The 15,706-nt window shown below is 39.6% G+C and overlaps 1 protein-coding gene across 4 annotated transcripts in view; it reads left to right on the top strand.

Annotated features, from left to right (window-relative positions):
- ARHGEF12 (Rho guanine nucleotide exchange factor 12) overlaps window positions 1-15,706 on the top strand; it is a 145,332-nt gene that overhangs the window by 119,859 nt on the left and 9,767 nt on the right. For all 4 annotated transcript variants that reach the window (XM_059415324.1, XM_059415334.1, XM_059415317.1 and 1 more), the window contains 12 exons: window positions 775-921; window positions 1,992-2,077; window positions 4,225-4,350; window positions 6,000-6,114; window positions 7,654-7,754; window positions 11,043-11,120; window positions 12,612-12,687; window positions 13,230-13,397; window positions 14,244-14,331; window positions 14,834-14,920; window positions 15,036-15,115; window positions 15,416-15,649. In XM_059415324.1, coding sequence (XP_059271307.1) covers window positions 775-921; window positions 1,992-2,077; window positions 4,225-4,350; window positions 6,000-6,114; window positions 7,654-7,754; window positions 11,043-11,120; window positions 12,612-12,687; window positions 13,230-13,397; window positions 14,244-14,331; window positions 14,834-14,920; window positions 15,036-15,115; window positions 15,416-15,649 — 1,386 coding nt within the window. The remainder of the gene's footprint in view (window positions 1-774; window positions 922-1,991; window positions 2,078-4,224; window positions 4,351-5,999; window positions 6,115-7,653; window positions 7,755-11,042; window positions 11,121-12,611; window positions 12,688-13,229; window positions 13,398-14,243; window positions 14,332-14,833; window positions 14,921-15,035; window positions 15,116-15,415; window positions 15,650-15,706) is intronic.

The following is a 15,706-nucleotide window of genomic DNA, read 5'->3' as shown; positions in this document are numbered from 1 at the left end:
GTCTGGCCTCAGAAATGAGGGTTTATAGGCAAATTAGATAACCAGAAGTACTGTTCTTTCTGAAGAGGGCTCAATTGAAAAGGGTATATGCTGTTTGGGCTTACAGCTTTCTGATGTTGTAGCTGTGATTGATGGGTAGTATTGTGAAAAGACAGGTTTTTGCAGCACGTTGTCAACTTTAATATACAGAATAGTTTTGGGGTTTTGTTTTTTTTTAAGATTTTTTATTTATTTATTTGACAGACAGAGATCACAAGTAGGCAGAGAGGCAGGCAGAGAAAGAGGAGGAAGCAGGCTCCCTGCTGAGCAGAGAGCCCTATGACCTGAGCCAAAGGCAGAGACTTTAACCCACTGAGCCACCCAGGCACCCCGGGGTTTCTTGTTTTAAAGATTTATTCATTTGAGAGAGAGCAGGAAAGCAGGAGTTGGGGGAGGGGCTGAAGGTAAGGGGGAAGCAGACTCTCCCCTAAGCAGGGAGCCCAATGTGGGACTCCATCCCAGGGATCATGACCTGAGCCACCCAGGTGCCCCCAGAATAGTTTTGAATGATATTTTTCATTTGCCAACATTTAACTTTTAGAACCAGTATGCAGGAGGGTCTCGTGGAATCAAGAAAGTGACATGAGAGATACTACATCCTTTCAAAACTATAAATAATTATTATAGAGCTCATTTGCTGCTTAATTCCAGCTAAAGCCTGTGTTTGGTCTCATGGAATTACTTTAAATGAGGTAATATTTCATATTTCCTTTTTTTTTTTTTTTTTTTGCTTAGAACTGTTCTACACTGAAAGAGCTCATGTTCGAACACTGAAGGTTCTTGATCAAGTATTCTATCAACGAGTATCTAGAGAAGGAATTCTGTCACCTTCAGAACTACGGAAAATTTTTTCCAACTTGGAAGATATTCTTCAACTTCATAGTAAGAAAAATCGACTCTCATCTTTGTCCCTAATATTTTTAATAGAGGAAGGATTGTGAGTATATAAAAGCACCATAACAATAAAATCTTCTAAGGGTATTCATGTTAGCATTCCTGAAATTATATAATTATATGTGAACACATAACATAAAGAAGTGATCAGATGGTTGAATACCTCCCTCCCTAGACACCCACTGGCACTGTCAGCCTTTTGTATATAAATTGTTACCACAGGACTTAGGGTCTAAACTTAATGTCTAAGATGAAAAGTATGAATAGTTAAAATTACCTGTGGAAATTTCTTATCAATTACAGTGTATATGTTTTTAAATATATATACATATCTCATATAATTTGTGTGTGTGTGTATGTGTGTGTGTAGTATATGTAATAGACAGTGTATAATTTCACCATGGGGTAATTTTCAGGAATTCTTTTGTTGTCACTCGAAATGCTTGAGTAAATACATAAAAATTCTACCTTGCTGGCTTTCCATGGTTATAGTCATCTCAGACTTCATAGACACAGTTCCTCTCTAAGTCACTGCTTCTCTGTGATCCTTAATTCTCAAGCTTTCTCTCATCAAGGATGCCGTCACCACCTGCCAACACCTGCCTACCAAATTGGTGCCTTTTATGTCTTTGTGGGTGATCTTAGGCTTTACCAGCATGCGTTGACAAGTTCAGGTTGATTATATCCACTGCCTGTGCACATAAACATTTTGAGAGGAACAGTGGACAGAATCACCTGTTCTAGTCAGATTTCTTTAGGAGCATAGTTATAATGGGGTCTTGAAGTTAAACACGTATTTGATGTAGCTATACTGTATGTAATGTGCTGGTTTCCACGTTGTTTTATACTTTGGCATCTGTTTTTCAGATAGAGCTCACAGATATCTGTATGCATAAGAATTGTGTTCAGATTTGTATTTAAAGAGATTAGAGGCATCTAAACTACTATGAAAATCCTTTTTTTGGAAAATTTTGGTTTCTCAGTACAGACAGTAATACAGACCAAAATGAGTGTATGCTTAATTATTTTTCCGTTGTCTCCCCCCGCCCCTCGCTTAGTTGGATTGAATGAGCAAATGAAGGCTGTTCGAAAGAGGAATGAGACCTCAGTTATTGATCAGATTGGGGAAGACTTGCTGATCTGGGTAAGGAAATTGGCTATTTCATTTTAATGTTTCTATAGACACTGGAAGATCAGATTCAAGGTTGAGTAACTAATCTTTCCAAATATGCAAACTCATCCATTTTGCAAAGCTACTGTAAAGATGAAAGGGGTCTAAGTATGTATTCTTGGAGTTAGTATCTTTTTTTTGTTAATATTTTTTAATAAGTGCTCGTTTGAACTAAGTTCTCTTTTTTCATCAAATTCAGGATATTAATCTCTGTGTTTTAATGAATAGAGAGTGAAATGAATCTTGATAAAAATAACTTAACTAACATAGAATTTTCACTGTCTTCTCTTGTCCAAATTTCAGAATTCTGCTGTAAAACATTAAACAGTTGTAGATCCAGAGCTACCATCACAAAAGTAGGAAAGTGAGAAGTACTTAATCTTTTTCACAGTGTAAGGAAAGAGCTCCAAGACTGCCATAGCTGTTTGTCCCATTCTGTTCTTCTGTCTGACTGTTTGAGAATGTACCCCGTGGTGTGTACACTGTTCAAGGTGCTTGGGAGATGGGGGCAATCACAGCGGACATGGCAGGAGCCACGTGCCTGGGTGGCACTTAGAACCAGCAGGAAGACAGTCTTTGGTCCCTTCAAGTGTGATAAGAGTTAAAGAAAGGGAGAGTGCAGGTTCTTATGGGAAAATACAATAGAGAGACCCACACTAGGATGTATAGAAAATTTTCCCAGGGGAAAGTGGGTCTGATCCAAAACAAAAAAATTTTTTTAAGATTTTATTTATTTATTTATTTGACACAGAGAGAGATCACAAGTCGGCAGAGAGACAGGCAGAGGGGGCGGGGAAGCAGGCTTTCTGCCAAGCAGAGAGCCTGATGTGGGGCTCGATCCCAGGACCCTGAGATCATGACCTGAGCTGAAGGCAGAAGCTTAACCCGAGGCACCCAGGTGCCCCGGTTTGATCCAAAATTTTAATGAAGGTACTGTAGTTAAGGCTGTGAGTAATGGTGAAGCATATGACATGGTTCTCAGAAAGTTAACACAGGTTGCACAGGAACTGTTCAGATATGCCCACGGAAATTGACTTCATTATGCAGATTGCTTGAGGAAATGCCACAGATTTTGGTAACTGTACAATGATAACTTTTTATAAGATAGAATACTAGAAAATTGACGAAAACAATGTTCAAAATACTTCTTTCGTTGATGTTAAGATTATGGCTGAGAATCTGCTAATCACATAGGAGATCTTCTCTCAGCCTCATAGGAAGGATCTGGGGATCACAGTCCGCTCTCATCTTGCATTTTTTCGGCTTTCTAAGGCATCTTCTTGAGGCCCATCTGGCATTATTGTTATTAAGGAGATTTAACTTCCTTAAAAAACCTAGCTTACTCTATGGCTACTTGGTGATAGTGTGGCTCATTTTGTTTCTTGATCTCAGCATAGCAGTGAAAGTTGTAACTGAGTTCTCTTTGGTGGGTAGCACACTACTCAACTTGAAATAGATTTTTTTTTTTAAAGATTTATCTATCTATCCTTTTTTGAGAGAGGGAGAGCATGAGTGGGGTGTGGGGGAGAGAGAGAGAGAATCTTGAGCAGACTCTGCACTGAGCATGGAGCCTGACTTGGATCTTGATCCCAGGACCCTGAGATCATGAGTTGACCCAAAACCAAGAGTTGGATACTCAACCGACTGAGCCACCCAGGTGACCCTGAAACAGAAAATCTGTAGTATGATACAGTAAAGCATCAATTAGAATCCCACTGATTTTCTTCCTGGAGCTGTTAGTAACTTTTGTGAAGCTGTCAGATTCTAAGAAAATCAAATATTAATCTCAGTCCTTAAGCCTTTTGTGTCTCCTATTCTCCCAGTGTTAACTTTTCTTTTGTTTAATTTAGAAGAGGTCTAGACTGGAGAGGTAATTAGTTGTGGGAGGCTGTGAGCAGGAAAACATTGGAATGTGATCAGAAAAGGTCTGGTTGTGTCAGCATCTGACCTTCTTAATGGAAAAACACTGATAGTTCACAGAGATATGTAGGTCTCCGTTTCTTGTCACTTGAGAGCACTTAGTGGAAGATTGAAAGGATCATGGTTGTCTCTCACTTTGCCTGGCCTTACATAAGCTCAGTCTGCCATTCTTTGTTGTGTTCTTTGCATTCTTGGCACAGTTCAGTGGACCAGGGGAGGACAAGTTGAAGCACGCTGCTGCTACCTTTTGCAGTAACCAACCTTTCGCCCTGGAAATGATCAAGTCTCGTCAGAAAAAGGATTCTCGATTCCAGACCTTTGTGCAAGTGAGTTGAGTGAGTCATGAAAGAAAAAAAAAGAACTTTTTTTTTTTTTTTTAAATCAGATAGAGAATAAACTGGGGGAATTCTAAGACTAAGATTCTTACAAGGATTATGTTAACCTTCTTTAAAGCCATACGTTAGCTCTTAAAATTCCTGGAGAGTATAAGGGTTATTTTGCAATGGTAAATAATAAAGAGTATATGTCAGGGTTAAAATACTTGACAGAGAAGTCCGCCTTGCCGTGGAGATACTGTCAGGAAATGTCCCATGTAAGCTGTTACAATAATGTGGTCAGAACATGAGAATGGGCTCATAACTAGCCTGGAGAAGAGTGTGCCAGCAGTCATGCTTATTGAGGTGTAGGTATTGGTATCTATCAAGGGTCAGTGAACTGTGGCCCACAGTTCCTATCCAGCCTCTTGCCTGTTTTTGTGGGGTTTTATTGGAACACAGTGTAGTTTTTACTGTGGTAGAACAAGTTACCACAAATGTAGCAACTTAATGCAAACGTATTATGTCACAGTTCTTGTGGTTTAGAGGTATAGATACTGTTTGACTGGGTCCTCCCTTCATGCCTGCACAGGGCTGAAAGGAAGGGGTCAGCTGGAGCTGCAGTTCCCCTCTGAGACTTGGGGTCCTCTTCTAAGCTCCCCGGTAGTTCGCAGATTTCATGTCCTTGTAAGTGTATAAACAAGACGGCTGTCTTGTCGTTGGCTGGAAACTGCTCTCAGCTCCTAGAGAATGTCCGTATCTCTCTCACGTGGCCCCGCAGGCAGTTTACAAGAGAGTCATTTCCTTTCTCACAAGCCAGAAGGATTGTGTCTCTCTGGCAGCTTTCTTGTGAGGGCTCCTCTCATTAAGTTAGACTCACCTAGGAAACACTTTCCTTTCTGATCAACACAGAGTTAACTGATAGTAACCTAATCAGATGAGTGATAACCTATCATGTTCACAGGTTCTGTCCACATTCCGGGGGAGGTGATTATACAGGGTGATTCCCATTGGAGAGTGGGAATCGAGAAGGCCATCTCAGAACTCTTCACTGCACACGGCCACATTCATTCATTTACTTACTGTCTGTGGCTGTCTTCGTGCTAAAACAGCAGAGCTGAGTAGTTATGACAAAGATGTATGGCATGCAAAGCCTCAAGTATTTATTGCCTGGTACTTTACTAAAGTTTGCAGACCCCCTGTTAGAGATGAGCTGGGGTACATCCAGCCTAATAATCCGTTGTACCTCCTTGGAATGGCAAGTAACAAATCAGCCGACTAACTTTTGGTAGGAATGCCAATCAGAGGAAAATGAATGTGTGAAGATAAAACTGTGTTATCTCAAGCAAGCAATTCTTAGCGTTGGTTATGGATGTTCTCAATTTTTGCTTAGACAGGTAAGAAAAAAGCCACTGGCTTAGTGATAAAGGCTCCCCATCCCCATTATGTGAGTAAAGGAGAAAGCAGAAATATAGGGGTGCCATGGTATACCTTACTGTTTTAAGTCTTGATTTAAGCCTTGATTAAGTTTTAAGTCTTGATTTAAGTCTTCTTTTAAGTCAGAACGGTTGTAGACCCATCCGTGAGGAATAGATGGCATGTGATGGGTAACTATAGTCCTAATAAGGATCACAAATTCACTTATTTTATTTTAATTTTAGGATGCTGAGAGTAATCCTCTGTGTCGTCGTCTGCAGCTGAAGGATATCATTCCTACCCAAATGCAGAGACTTACCAAGTACCCTCTTCTGTTGGATAATATTGCCAAATACACAGGTATTGCATTCTCACTGAAATTAAAAAGCTTAGGAACAAAACAGAAAACCCCATGTCCTGCTAAATAATCTCTCGCTGCATCCCGGTGCTGAAGGGTTCAATTTCCAGAGTCTGGCAGCATTTTCTAACAAGATCCAATCTAGTCTTCATGAGGCTGTTTGATTTAATGTGCTCCATTAGAAGCACATTAAATACAGCGTTTGACAAACTACGAATCATGGGCCAAATCTGGCTCATCACCTATTTTTGTAAAAAGTTTGGTTGGAACATAGTCATGCTCATTGGTTGATAAATTGTCCCTGACTGCTTTTCCCCTATAACGAGGAGAATTAAGTAGTTGTGGTGGAGAGCAATTTAGCTCCTCAGGGGCGCCGTGTTGGCTCTCTGGCACTTTCCAGACTAAGTGCACGTTGTGTATGGTTCTTCCTATAGCGTATAGGAATGTCATGTTTGCTTTGAAGAAGTCTTATCCTGGCTGCAGAGCCGCTCTGTGACTGTATATGCGCTTCATTAAGCCCGACCAGCATGTGTCACCCCCGCTCTCCTGTTTCGAACTGGGAAATGAATCCGAGTTTCTCAGCTGCGCTTCAGGGTCTCATACTCAGTTCTCATTCATAATTTAATGCAATCAAACTCCTGTTTCTTACACCTGAGAATTTGAAAATACTCATACACATTAATTTTTATACTTTAATATACCTGTTGAGGTAGAGGTAGGCTGCTGTTCAGAGGATTGTAGTTTTAAATATTCTAGTTTTGGCATTCTTTACGTTGTAGGCCTCAGTGTAATCTCAACACATTCTGGTGAATTTCATCTTTTAATGATACAAATGCTATAATCTATTTTCTTTCCTTAAATGTAATCTCAAGGGGCATGTGGGTAGCTCACTTGGTTAAGTGTTTGCCTTCAGCTCAGGTCATGATCCCAGGGTCCTGGGATCAAGCCCTGCACTGGGCTCCTTGCTCAGAGAGGAGTCTGCTTCTCCCTCTCCTGCTCCTCATGCTGCTCTCTCTCTCTCTCTCAAATAAATAAATAAAGTAATGTAATCTCAAGTTCAAAGAGACTTATTCTGGATTTCTTTTGAATTGTGTTATCATTAAAAAATTACTGCTTATCAGGTCCACTAGACATAATCACATAGGCTCTGCATCAGGAGAGATTCTAGGTGGAGAAGGGGCCCCATTCATGTAAGTTATAATGTGAATGAGACCCACTCCCTGGGGGTCTGGTACTTGACTTAAAGCCTAGCTTCTTGAACTTGGGATTCTATACAATGGCTTCTTTTTAAAGGTGAGTATTTGTGTGTTAATGTACTGTCATAAGATGTCTCATCTGTCCAAAGATTATCTGAATTGGGATTCTGCCATAGATTTTAACCCCGTATAAAAATATTCAAGGTCATAGTATATTCTTCTAACTGGTGACATAAAATGATATCTCACGTACATATGTATTTATATTTATGTTCCTTTCTGATTTCCTTTGTTTTACATCTGGATTCCGCCCCCACCCCTGCCCCACCCTGCTGCCATGCTCAGAATTGCCAATGGAAAGGGAGAAGGTGAAGAAAGCTGCAGATCACTGTCGTCAGATCTTAAATTATGTAAATCAGGCTGTCAAGGAGGCAGAAAACAAACAGGTAAGAAGGGGGAAAGCAAGAAGATACAGGGTAACATACTGAAAGTATTAAGTTAGTATTAACATAGTGAGAATATTAAGTTAGCAATAAGTTAGTACTAAGTTAGTATTAAGTTTAGTGTTAAGTAAGTCACTGGAATCTGTGAAATAATAATTGAATTACCGTTACATGATTGACAGATGGGGCATTTGGTAGCTGTTCATGTAGTAGGTGGGTCCAGACCCATTTGTGTAGAGCATCAGACTTGTATTTGGCTTTTTGAGCATCTCCAGCTGCTTGTTTGCTCTCTCACTCGTCTACCCATTCAACAAATATTTCTAGAGCATCTGTATGGTGAGTGGGTCCTGAGTGCAGGACATAGGGTGCTTAAGTAAATAAAGTAAGTGCCCACACTGAGCTTATTTTCTAGCAGGATAGAAAGTATTGAGCAGATTTTAGTGCAAGTATTTTATGTGAGCTGTGATAGCTGCTATGAAGGAGAATTGGGGGACGCCAGGAAAAGATGTACCAGTGTGGGGGGTATGGGGCGAGCCTGGTTTGAGGATGTCAGGTGGTGGCCATTGGAGGAAGCTTTCTTCAGGAATTGACGTTTAAGCCAAGCTCTGAAAAATGAATGGAAATCAGAAGAATGTGGTAGGGAACAACCTTGTAAGTAGAGGGAACAGCATATACAAAAGTCCTGGGGTAAAAAGGAAGCATGGCCTGTTTGAGGAGCTGAAAGATTAGGTGAGTGTGGATCATGCCTAAAAACCATACTCAGAGTAGTGTGAAATGAGGTACAGTAGGTCAGGGATCAAGTCATACAGGGTCCTACTGTGGACAGTGTTAAAGATTTTGATGTTGAAAGCAGTAGGAATTCATTATAGACATTTAAGCAGAGTGGTGTGTTCGTTTTTTTTGTTGTTGTTTTTTGTTTTTGCCATTTAAGTACCACTCGCACCAGTCTATGGAGAATGAGTTGAAGGGGACAGAAAGGGGGTGAAAGAGCTCAGTCTAGTCTGTTGCAGCAGGTCAGGGCAGATGGTAGTGGCTCAAGAGACGCAAGAATTGGAGAAGTCTTTAGAAGGTAATTGATAGGATGTGGTGACTGATTTAGAGAAGGATTTGAAGAGAAGTGATGGTAGCAATAAGTCCCAGCTCTCTGGCTTACACGTTTGGGTGGACGGGCTGAGGGAAGAAGCCCCAGATTTGTGGGGCAGATGCAGAGTTAGGTTTTGGTTAGGAGGTGAAAATGTTGGTATGCGTTTGGCTCTATGGATCCACCTGTAAGAGGACTGTGCCGAAGAGAAAAATGTAAGATTGTGAGCATATATACAAATAATGGGGTCCCTGGACCTGGATATAATTTCTTAGGAACCAAGTGATGACAGCTCTGTTGATGAGGCTGTGGGAAATCAGGAGCTTTCAGATGTGTGGTTTGGAGTGTAAAATGATAAAACCCCAGAATGCATTTTGTAGCTAAATTAAAAATGCACATATTCATACATTGCCCTTTGACTCAGTGATTTTGTTCTGGTAATCTACCCAGGAGAAAGGGAGATCTGTGCTCACAGACTTGTATGTTTCTAGTGTAAAGCAACTGAGGGTATAGCCATAAACTAGTATAATAAATTCCAGCAATAAAAGGGAATGAACTACTGATAGACACAACACAATTGCATCTCACAAACGTGCTGAATGAAAGCAGACAAGAGTGTGTGTGTATATAGATACATAATTGTATCTCTGTGAACTTCTAGAACAGACTAATCAGTGGTGGGAAAAAAGGTCAGAAAAGTGGTTGTCACTGGGCATGTGGGAACAGATAGTGACTAGGAAGAAGCATGAGGAAACGTTCTGTGGTGATGGCAATTCTTCGTGTCTTGCTAGGAGTTTGATTGCACAGGCGCATGCATATATGATAACTTGTTTCGGAAAGGTTCACTTAAAATACATACAGTTCACTGTATGTAAATTTTATTTTAAAAACAACTGTTAATAAATATCGAACTCTTGTTAATGATCTGAACACTAAAATGTTTAAAGGTAAAGTGTGCTTCCATTTGTAAGTTATTTTGTAATGCATTCAAAATGTGTGGTGGATTGGTGGATAGCCAGAGGAATGAACAGACCTGTGACAAGAACAAATATATCAAATACGACCCAGAATGGAAGTGTGGGTGTATAGGTGCTCACTATACACTTTCAGACTTTTCTGTATACTTGGACATTTTTATAATCTTGGAGAAAATACACATATACTTAAATCTAATCGTTATTTCTTTAGAAATTTATCTTACAGGTGTATCTGCACATATCTATAAAAATATATGTTTTAAAACCATGCTATCCCAGTATTTATTTGTTATGGGAGAAGATTGGAAGTAACTTTCATGTCCATCAGTAAAGTGTAGTTAGATAGACTGTAGTTCATTCATAGGGCTGAATGCCACATGCCACTTAAAGAGTGAGTTCTCTCTGTATGTGTTAATGTAGAGCAGTCGCCAAGATTTATTGAGAGATACACACATACACAGGTGTGTATGTGATCGTCTTACCATATGAGTAGTACATGTATTAATATATTTTGCTATCCTATCTTTTTTAAAAGGATATATATGCACACAACATGTACAGAGACAAGTATACTTATATATATGCACATATTCTGTTTGCTTAGAATTTTTCTCATAAACTACCTAAGAAATGAGTATTAGGGATTGTTTCTTTAGAGAAAATTGGGGGTAGAGAGGCAAGAGGACAGGACTGGAGGGAGACTTCATTTTCACTGTGCACCTTATATTACTTTCCAAATTTTGTACCATGTCCATACTTAAATATTCAAAACATAACCATAAGCTAAGTTAGAAGTCAGTGAGTTTGAAAAGCAGATTGAGTAAGAACATCCAAAAAGGGAAGAGAAAGACTAAGAGGGTGTGATGTCTCCAAAGCCAGGGAAAGGGGGGTGGTTTGATTAAGAGTGAGCTGTAGGGTGTCTGGGTGGTACAGTTGGTTGAGTGCCAACTCTTGGTTTCAGCTCAGGTCGTGATCTCAGGGTCCCAGGATTGAGCTCCTTGTCAGGCTCCGTGCTCAGGGCAGAGTCTGCTTGAGCTTCTCTCTCCATCTCCCTCTGCTCCACCCGCCTTGTACTCACTCGTTCTTTCTCAAAGAAAGAAAGAGTTGTCAGTTATGTCTAGTGTTGCAGAGAGCTCTGTAAATAACAGGTTAAAACATCGATCTGGGTCAGATGTATAGAAAACTCTGATATCCAAAGCAGTAACCTTGGCTCCACCTTGTCTTAATTTTCAGCGTTTAGAAGACTATCAGCGTCGTCTGGATACCTCCAATCTGAAGTTGTCAGAGTACCCAAACGTGGAAGAGCTCAGGGTGAGAGATAGTCTAATTGCAATTTTAATAAAATGCAATTTACTAAATACCTGGCAGATTACTAACATCTCAGAGGGGCATCCATCAGCTGAAGAAGTTCTTCTATCATAGATTGTAGTTCTGATTCTGTTCTTCCTTTTCAATGCCTGGTCTATGTGAAGATGACTTTAGTCTTTTATTAGAGGAATATTTTGTGTAAAACTAACTTTTTGTAACAGGAACTTGCAGGGGACTTAAGGAACGTTAGTTGTTTAATTTTGTTGTATTCTTATAGTTTGAATGAGAGTAGGGGTGCTTACTCTGGGAACTTTCCAGACTATTGAGTAAAACAAGGTAATAATTTTTTCATGAAGCTCTTCAAAAGCAGAAATGTTGAAACCATTACAGGAATGATAGTAAAGTATTTTGTAATTGCTATCTCTGTCATGTGGGGCTTTTGTATTAAGGAACTACTTAGCATTTTCAGTCTTTTTTGTACTGTTTCAGTAGGTGGTTGTTTTGGTAGATTTATTTAGTGGCTAGTAAACTAGACTTTTTTTTTTGAAGATTTTATTTATTTATTTTGACAGAGATCACTGATCTCTGCTGAGCAGAGAGCCTGATGTGGGTCTCGATCCCAGGACCCTGAGATCTTGACCTGAGCCAAAGGCAGAGTCTTACCCCACTGAGCCACCCAGGCGCCCCTAAACTAGAGTTTTATATGATATATAGCATCTTACCAAAAAGCATGCTTAATATGCTCAACCCCTTCACTTCCAGAAAATGAGATTTTTCTAGAGCTATCTACACTAAATGATGATTCTTTGACTAAATTATTAGTTCTTGGGGGCGCCTGGGTGGCTCAGTCGGTTAAGCATCCATCTCTTGGTTTCAGCTCAGGTCATGATATCAGGGTCCTGAAATCAAGTCCCACATGGGGCTCCGTGCTTAGCAGGGAGTCTACTTGGGCTCTCTCCCTCATCCACTGCCCCTCCCCCCCCAAAGAAGAAATATATCTTTAAAAAAAATTTTTTTTAATATATGGAGCAAGGTTAATTACTGCCTGGACTTTTTCATGGGTGCTATTCCTTAGAACTTTGTTTGGAACTAGAGCTTGGGACTCATGGGCGTCTTACAGATAAATAAGCTATGCACCATCCTCATTTAGTTGTTCATTGGAAAATTAGGGGACAGGCTGTGAATCTAGTGGCCGAATGTTTGCAGCTTCGTTTTCATAGACAATTATCATGTATTTAGTGTGAGATTTAGAAGGCAGCACTCTTGAATGTTTTTCTACAAGATACCTCTAACTTAGGAAATTATATGCAGCTTACTGTAACTTGATCTATATTCCATATTCATTCCATATTCAATAGTTGGCAGATATACCAGTAATGATAGTGAAGGTAAATAGCTTCTTTCATATGAAGAATTTCTTGAAGAGACTCTCTGGAATATCCAGTCACTTAGTGCTTGGAAATAATTCGTGTGTAATTCTCTTTATTTTGGCAGAATTTGGATTTAACAAAAAGGAAGATGATTCATGAAGGGCCATTGGTCTGGAAGGTGAATCGAGATAAAACTATTGGTAGGTGTAATGTCCGTCAGTTTTGGGGAGAGTGGAGGAACTAAAGTTCCTTCAGGTTAAAGAGAAGAGACAGCCATTTATGGGTTTCAGTGATAGGAGTGAGTGGTGCTGCCCTGTTCTTTTTGCAGAAGATCCGCTTATGTTATTTTATTCTAGGTGAAGTGCATTAAATATTCACTGAGGGCCGAAGCAGAAAAGTTTGACATGATTTGGTCCTGTCTCCAGCATTCTTATATTCTAATGAGCTTTCTAATAAGCTTTCTTTAAACCACTCCATTTAAAACTATCTCTGGTGAGGAATCATGGTTTTGGTGTTTTTTGTTTTTTTAAAAATTTCTTGTCTGTCACAGACTGACACTTTGGTGTGTTACAATATAAAAATGAATTATTAAAAAATGAAACTAAGAAAGACAATAGCAAGCCAATCTTTAAAATGTATTAGATTTAACAGGAATAAATCTTCTCTGTCAAATTGGTATTAAAGTTTATAAAACACATCTCAGTGTCTATGCTAATCACCTTCTCCCCGCTTTGACTTCCAGATCTGTACACATTGCTGCTGGAAGACATTCTTGTATTGTTACAGAAGCAGGATGACAGACTGGTGTTAAGATGTCATAGCAAGATTCTGGCATCTACCGCTGACAGCAAACACACATTCAGCCCTGTCATTAAGTTGAATACAGTGCTGGTCCGACAAGTGGCAACAGGCAAGTATGTCCGAGGAGAGACAGCGACCTTGGGTTCATTGTGAAGTTGCACAAGATAGTCAGTATTGGTCAAATAGCCTGACTAGTGGACAAATGGAATGAAATGATTTATTGCTTAGAAAGTAAATTAAGAGTTTATACACCCCCTAAAAAGAGTTTATACCCCCAAATTATTTGGGAAGCCTGGCTTCTCCGAGCAGTTTTCTGCATTGGAAAATTTCCTGCATGCTCCTTTGATCTTTATTCCTTAGTCAGATCATGGACAGGTACCAAGGAAGATTTAGATAATCTAAATGAAAAGACTTTCCTTAGAGTTGTATGTTTTTTGATTTGTGATAAAAGAGCAAACAAGCAAAAATGGAGAGGTGGGTGTAGTTCGGGATTTTGGAAATCCATTTAAGTTAGAAAATTATATATTAATCATAGTAACAGTGGAATCCTTTTAAAACTTATTAGTTCTGTAACAGCAAGATAAACTGATAACCTCTTTTCTCTAGTATTTATTGAATATTAAGTAACTGTTTAGCAAAAGGGCAATTCAAAATAAATGCGAAAACATCATAGTGCTCCTTAATTCAGATATACAGCCATCTCCTTGTTTCTATGAAGTTACTGTGGAATACATGCTAGTTTTTATGATCTTGGTTTTATTGAAGTATAATATATACAATGTAGCATATAGTAAGTTGCACTGATTTTAAGTGTATAGCTAATGAATTTTTACAAAGTGAGCTGATTAGCCTTTACCCAGATAAAGTGTGGAATAAACCAGGACTCTGGAAGCATCCTTCATGGCCTCTAGGTCATATTCATGTGTTAGAGTAATTTCTCTCTTATTTCTTCCAGATAACAAAGCTTTATTTGTCATCTCCATGTCAGACAATGGAGCACAAATTTATGAGCTGGTGGCACAGACGGTTTCCGAAAAGACTGTGTATGTATTAGATAGAGCTACCTTGCTCTAATAGTTTTTATTATTCTCAATATGTTATTCTATAAACTTAACTTGGTTTTTGTAATAGTACTTTGGAAACCAAAAACTATATTGAAACAAGCACTTCCCATATATTCTTTTCAAGATGTTTTTCTAAAAACGTGTTCCTTTTTAGTTTGATGTTCCTTATTTTGATTTGTATTATTGCAATTATCTTTTCTAAGGAAAAATTCTCAGAAGAGTCAAGTGAAGTTTTTTGATGTTCGGTGTATCCGTAATGTTGTTTGTTAGGTTTTTCTTTAAGGTGCAGCGTTTTTTATAATCTCTACCTAAGAACCAAAATATAGACACTCTCTGGCGGAAGGAGGGTTTTTTGTTGGATTGGCTTGATGTGGTTTCTGGTTTGTTTGTTTTTGTTATTATTTCTTTCTGAGTGTATTTAAAGGGCATCTTTATTCCCCCTCTCCCTTTTGGATTTTGGATCCTTTCGTACTTCCTGCAGCTGGCAAGACCTAATCTGTCGGATGGCTGCCTCAGTGAAGGAACAGTCCGCAAAGCCCATCCCGTTGCCACAGTCATCGCCTTGCGAGTGAGTCTGCCTCCGCCTCGTTTTGGTCAGGAAAGGAAGGGATGATCTTTACATTTCATTGTGATGATGTTTAGGCACCTCACAAAGCTGAAAGATTGTTTTCTTTCTTCCACAGAGGCGACAACGATGAAGAAACAGCTCCCAAATTAAAAGTGGAACATCACAGCATTTCGGTCCCTGGTCTGCAGAGTCCAGGTAAACTGATGTGTTAGCTTAACCTGGAAGAATGGAGTCTGTGTTTTACTTGGGAAAATGCAAAGAAACTTGAAGTCTTTCAGTTTATGCAGATTCTCGCGTCGGCTGTTTACTTTCACAAACTTCGCTTACGAGCCTTGTGTGCACCCTAGTAACGCCACTCTTGAGTGTGTTTTCCCTAACAGCCAGCGGTCTCTGTCCTCGTGTGGTTATTCTGTTCCAAGTACTGCCTGAATGCTTCACGTTAAAAATTAACTGTTTGTTTAAGATCTGTTCTGCTTTTTCTGTTCCATTGGACAGACAGAGATTTGGGATTAGAGTCTCCCTTAATATCATCAAAACCTCAGTCTCATTCACTGGGTACCTCTGGGAAATCCGAGGTAGACGATCTCTTTGTGGCCGAGAGACAGTTGGTTAAGGAGCAGCAAGAAGACGGGACTCTGCAGGAAGCCGGAGCAAGTTACCAAACCCCAGGCCCAGACCCACACTTGCCTGCCTCAGATGAACGGTGGGCACTGGATGCACTAAGGAATTGTAAGTTTTGTACTTGTGAAGGACCCGGGTTGTGTCATGGACTGCGCAGCCATGTAG

This window comes from Mustela nigripes, chromosome 1 (genome assembly GCF_022355385.1).
Source record: "Mustela nigripes isolate SB6536 chromosome 1, MUSNIG.SB6536, whole genome shotgun sequence".
In the NCBI taxonomy this organism is placed as follows: domain Eukaryota; kingdom Metazoa; phylum Chordata; class Mammalia; order Carnivora; family Mustelidae; genus Mustela; species Mustela nigripes.
This window is presented reverse-complemented; position numbering and strand designations above follow the sequence as displayed.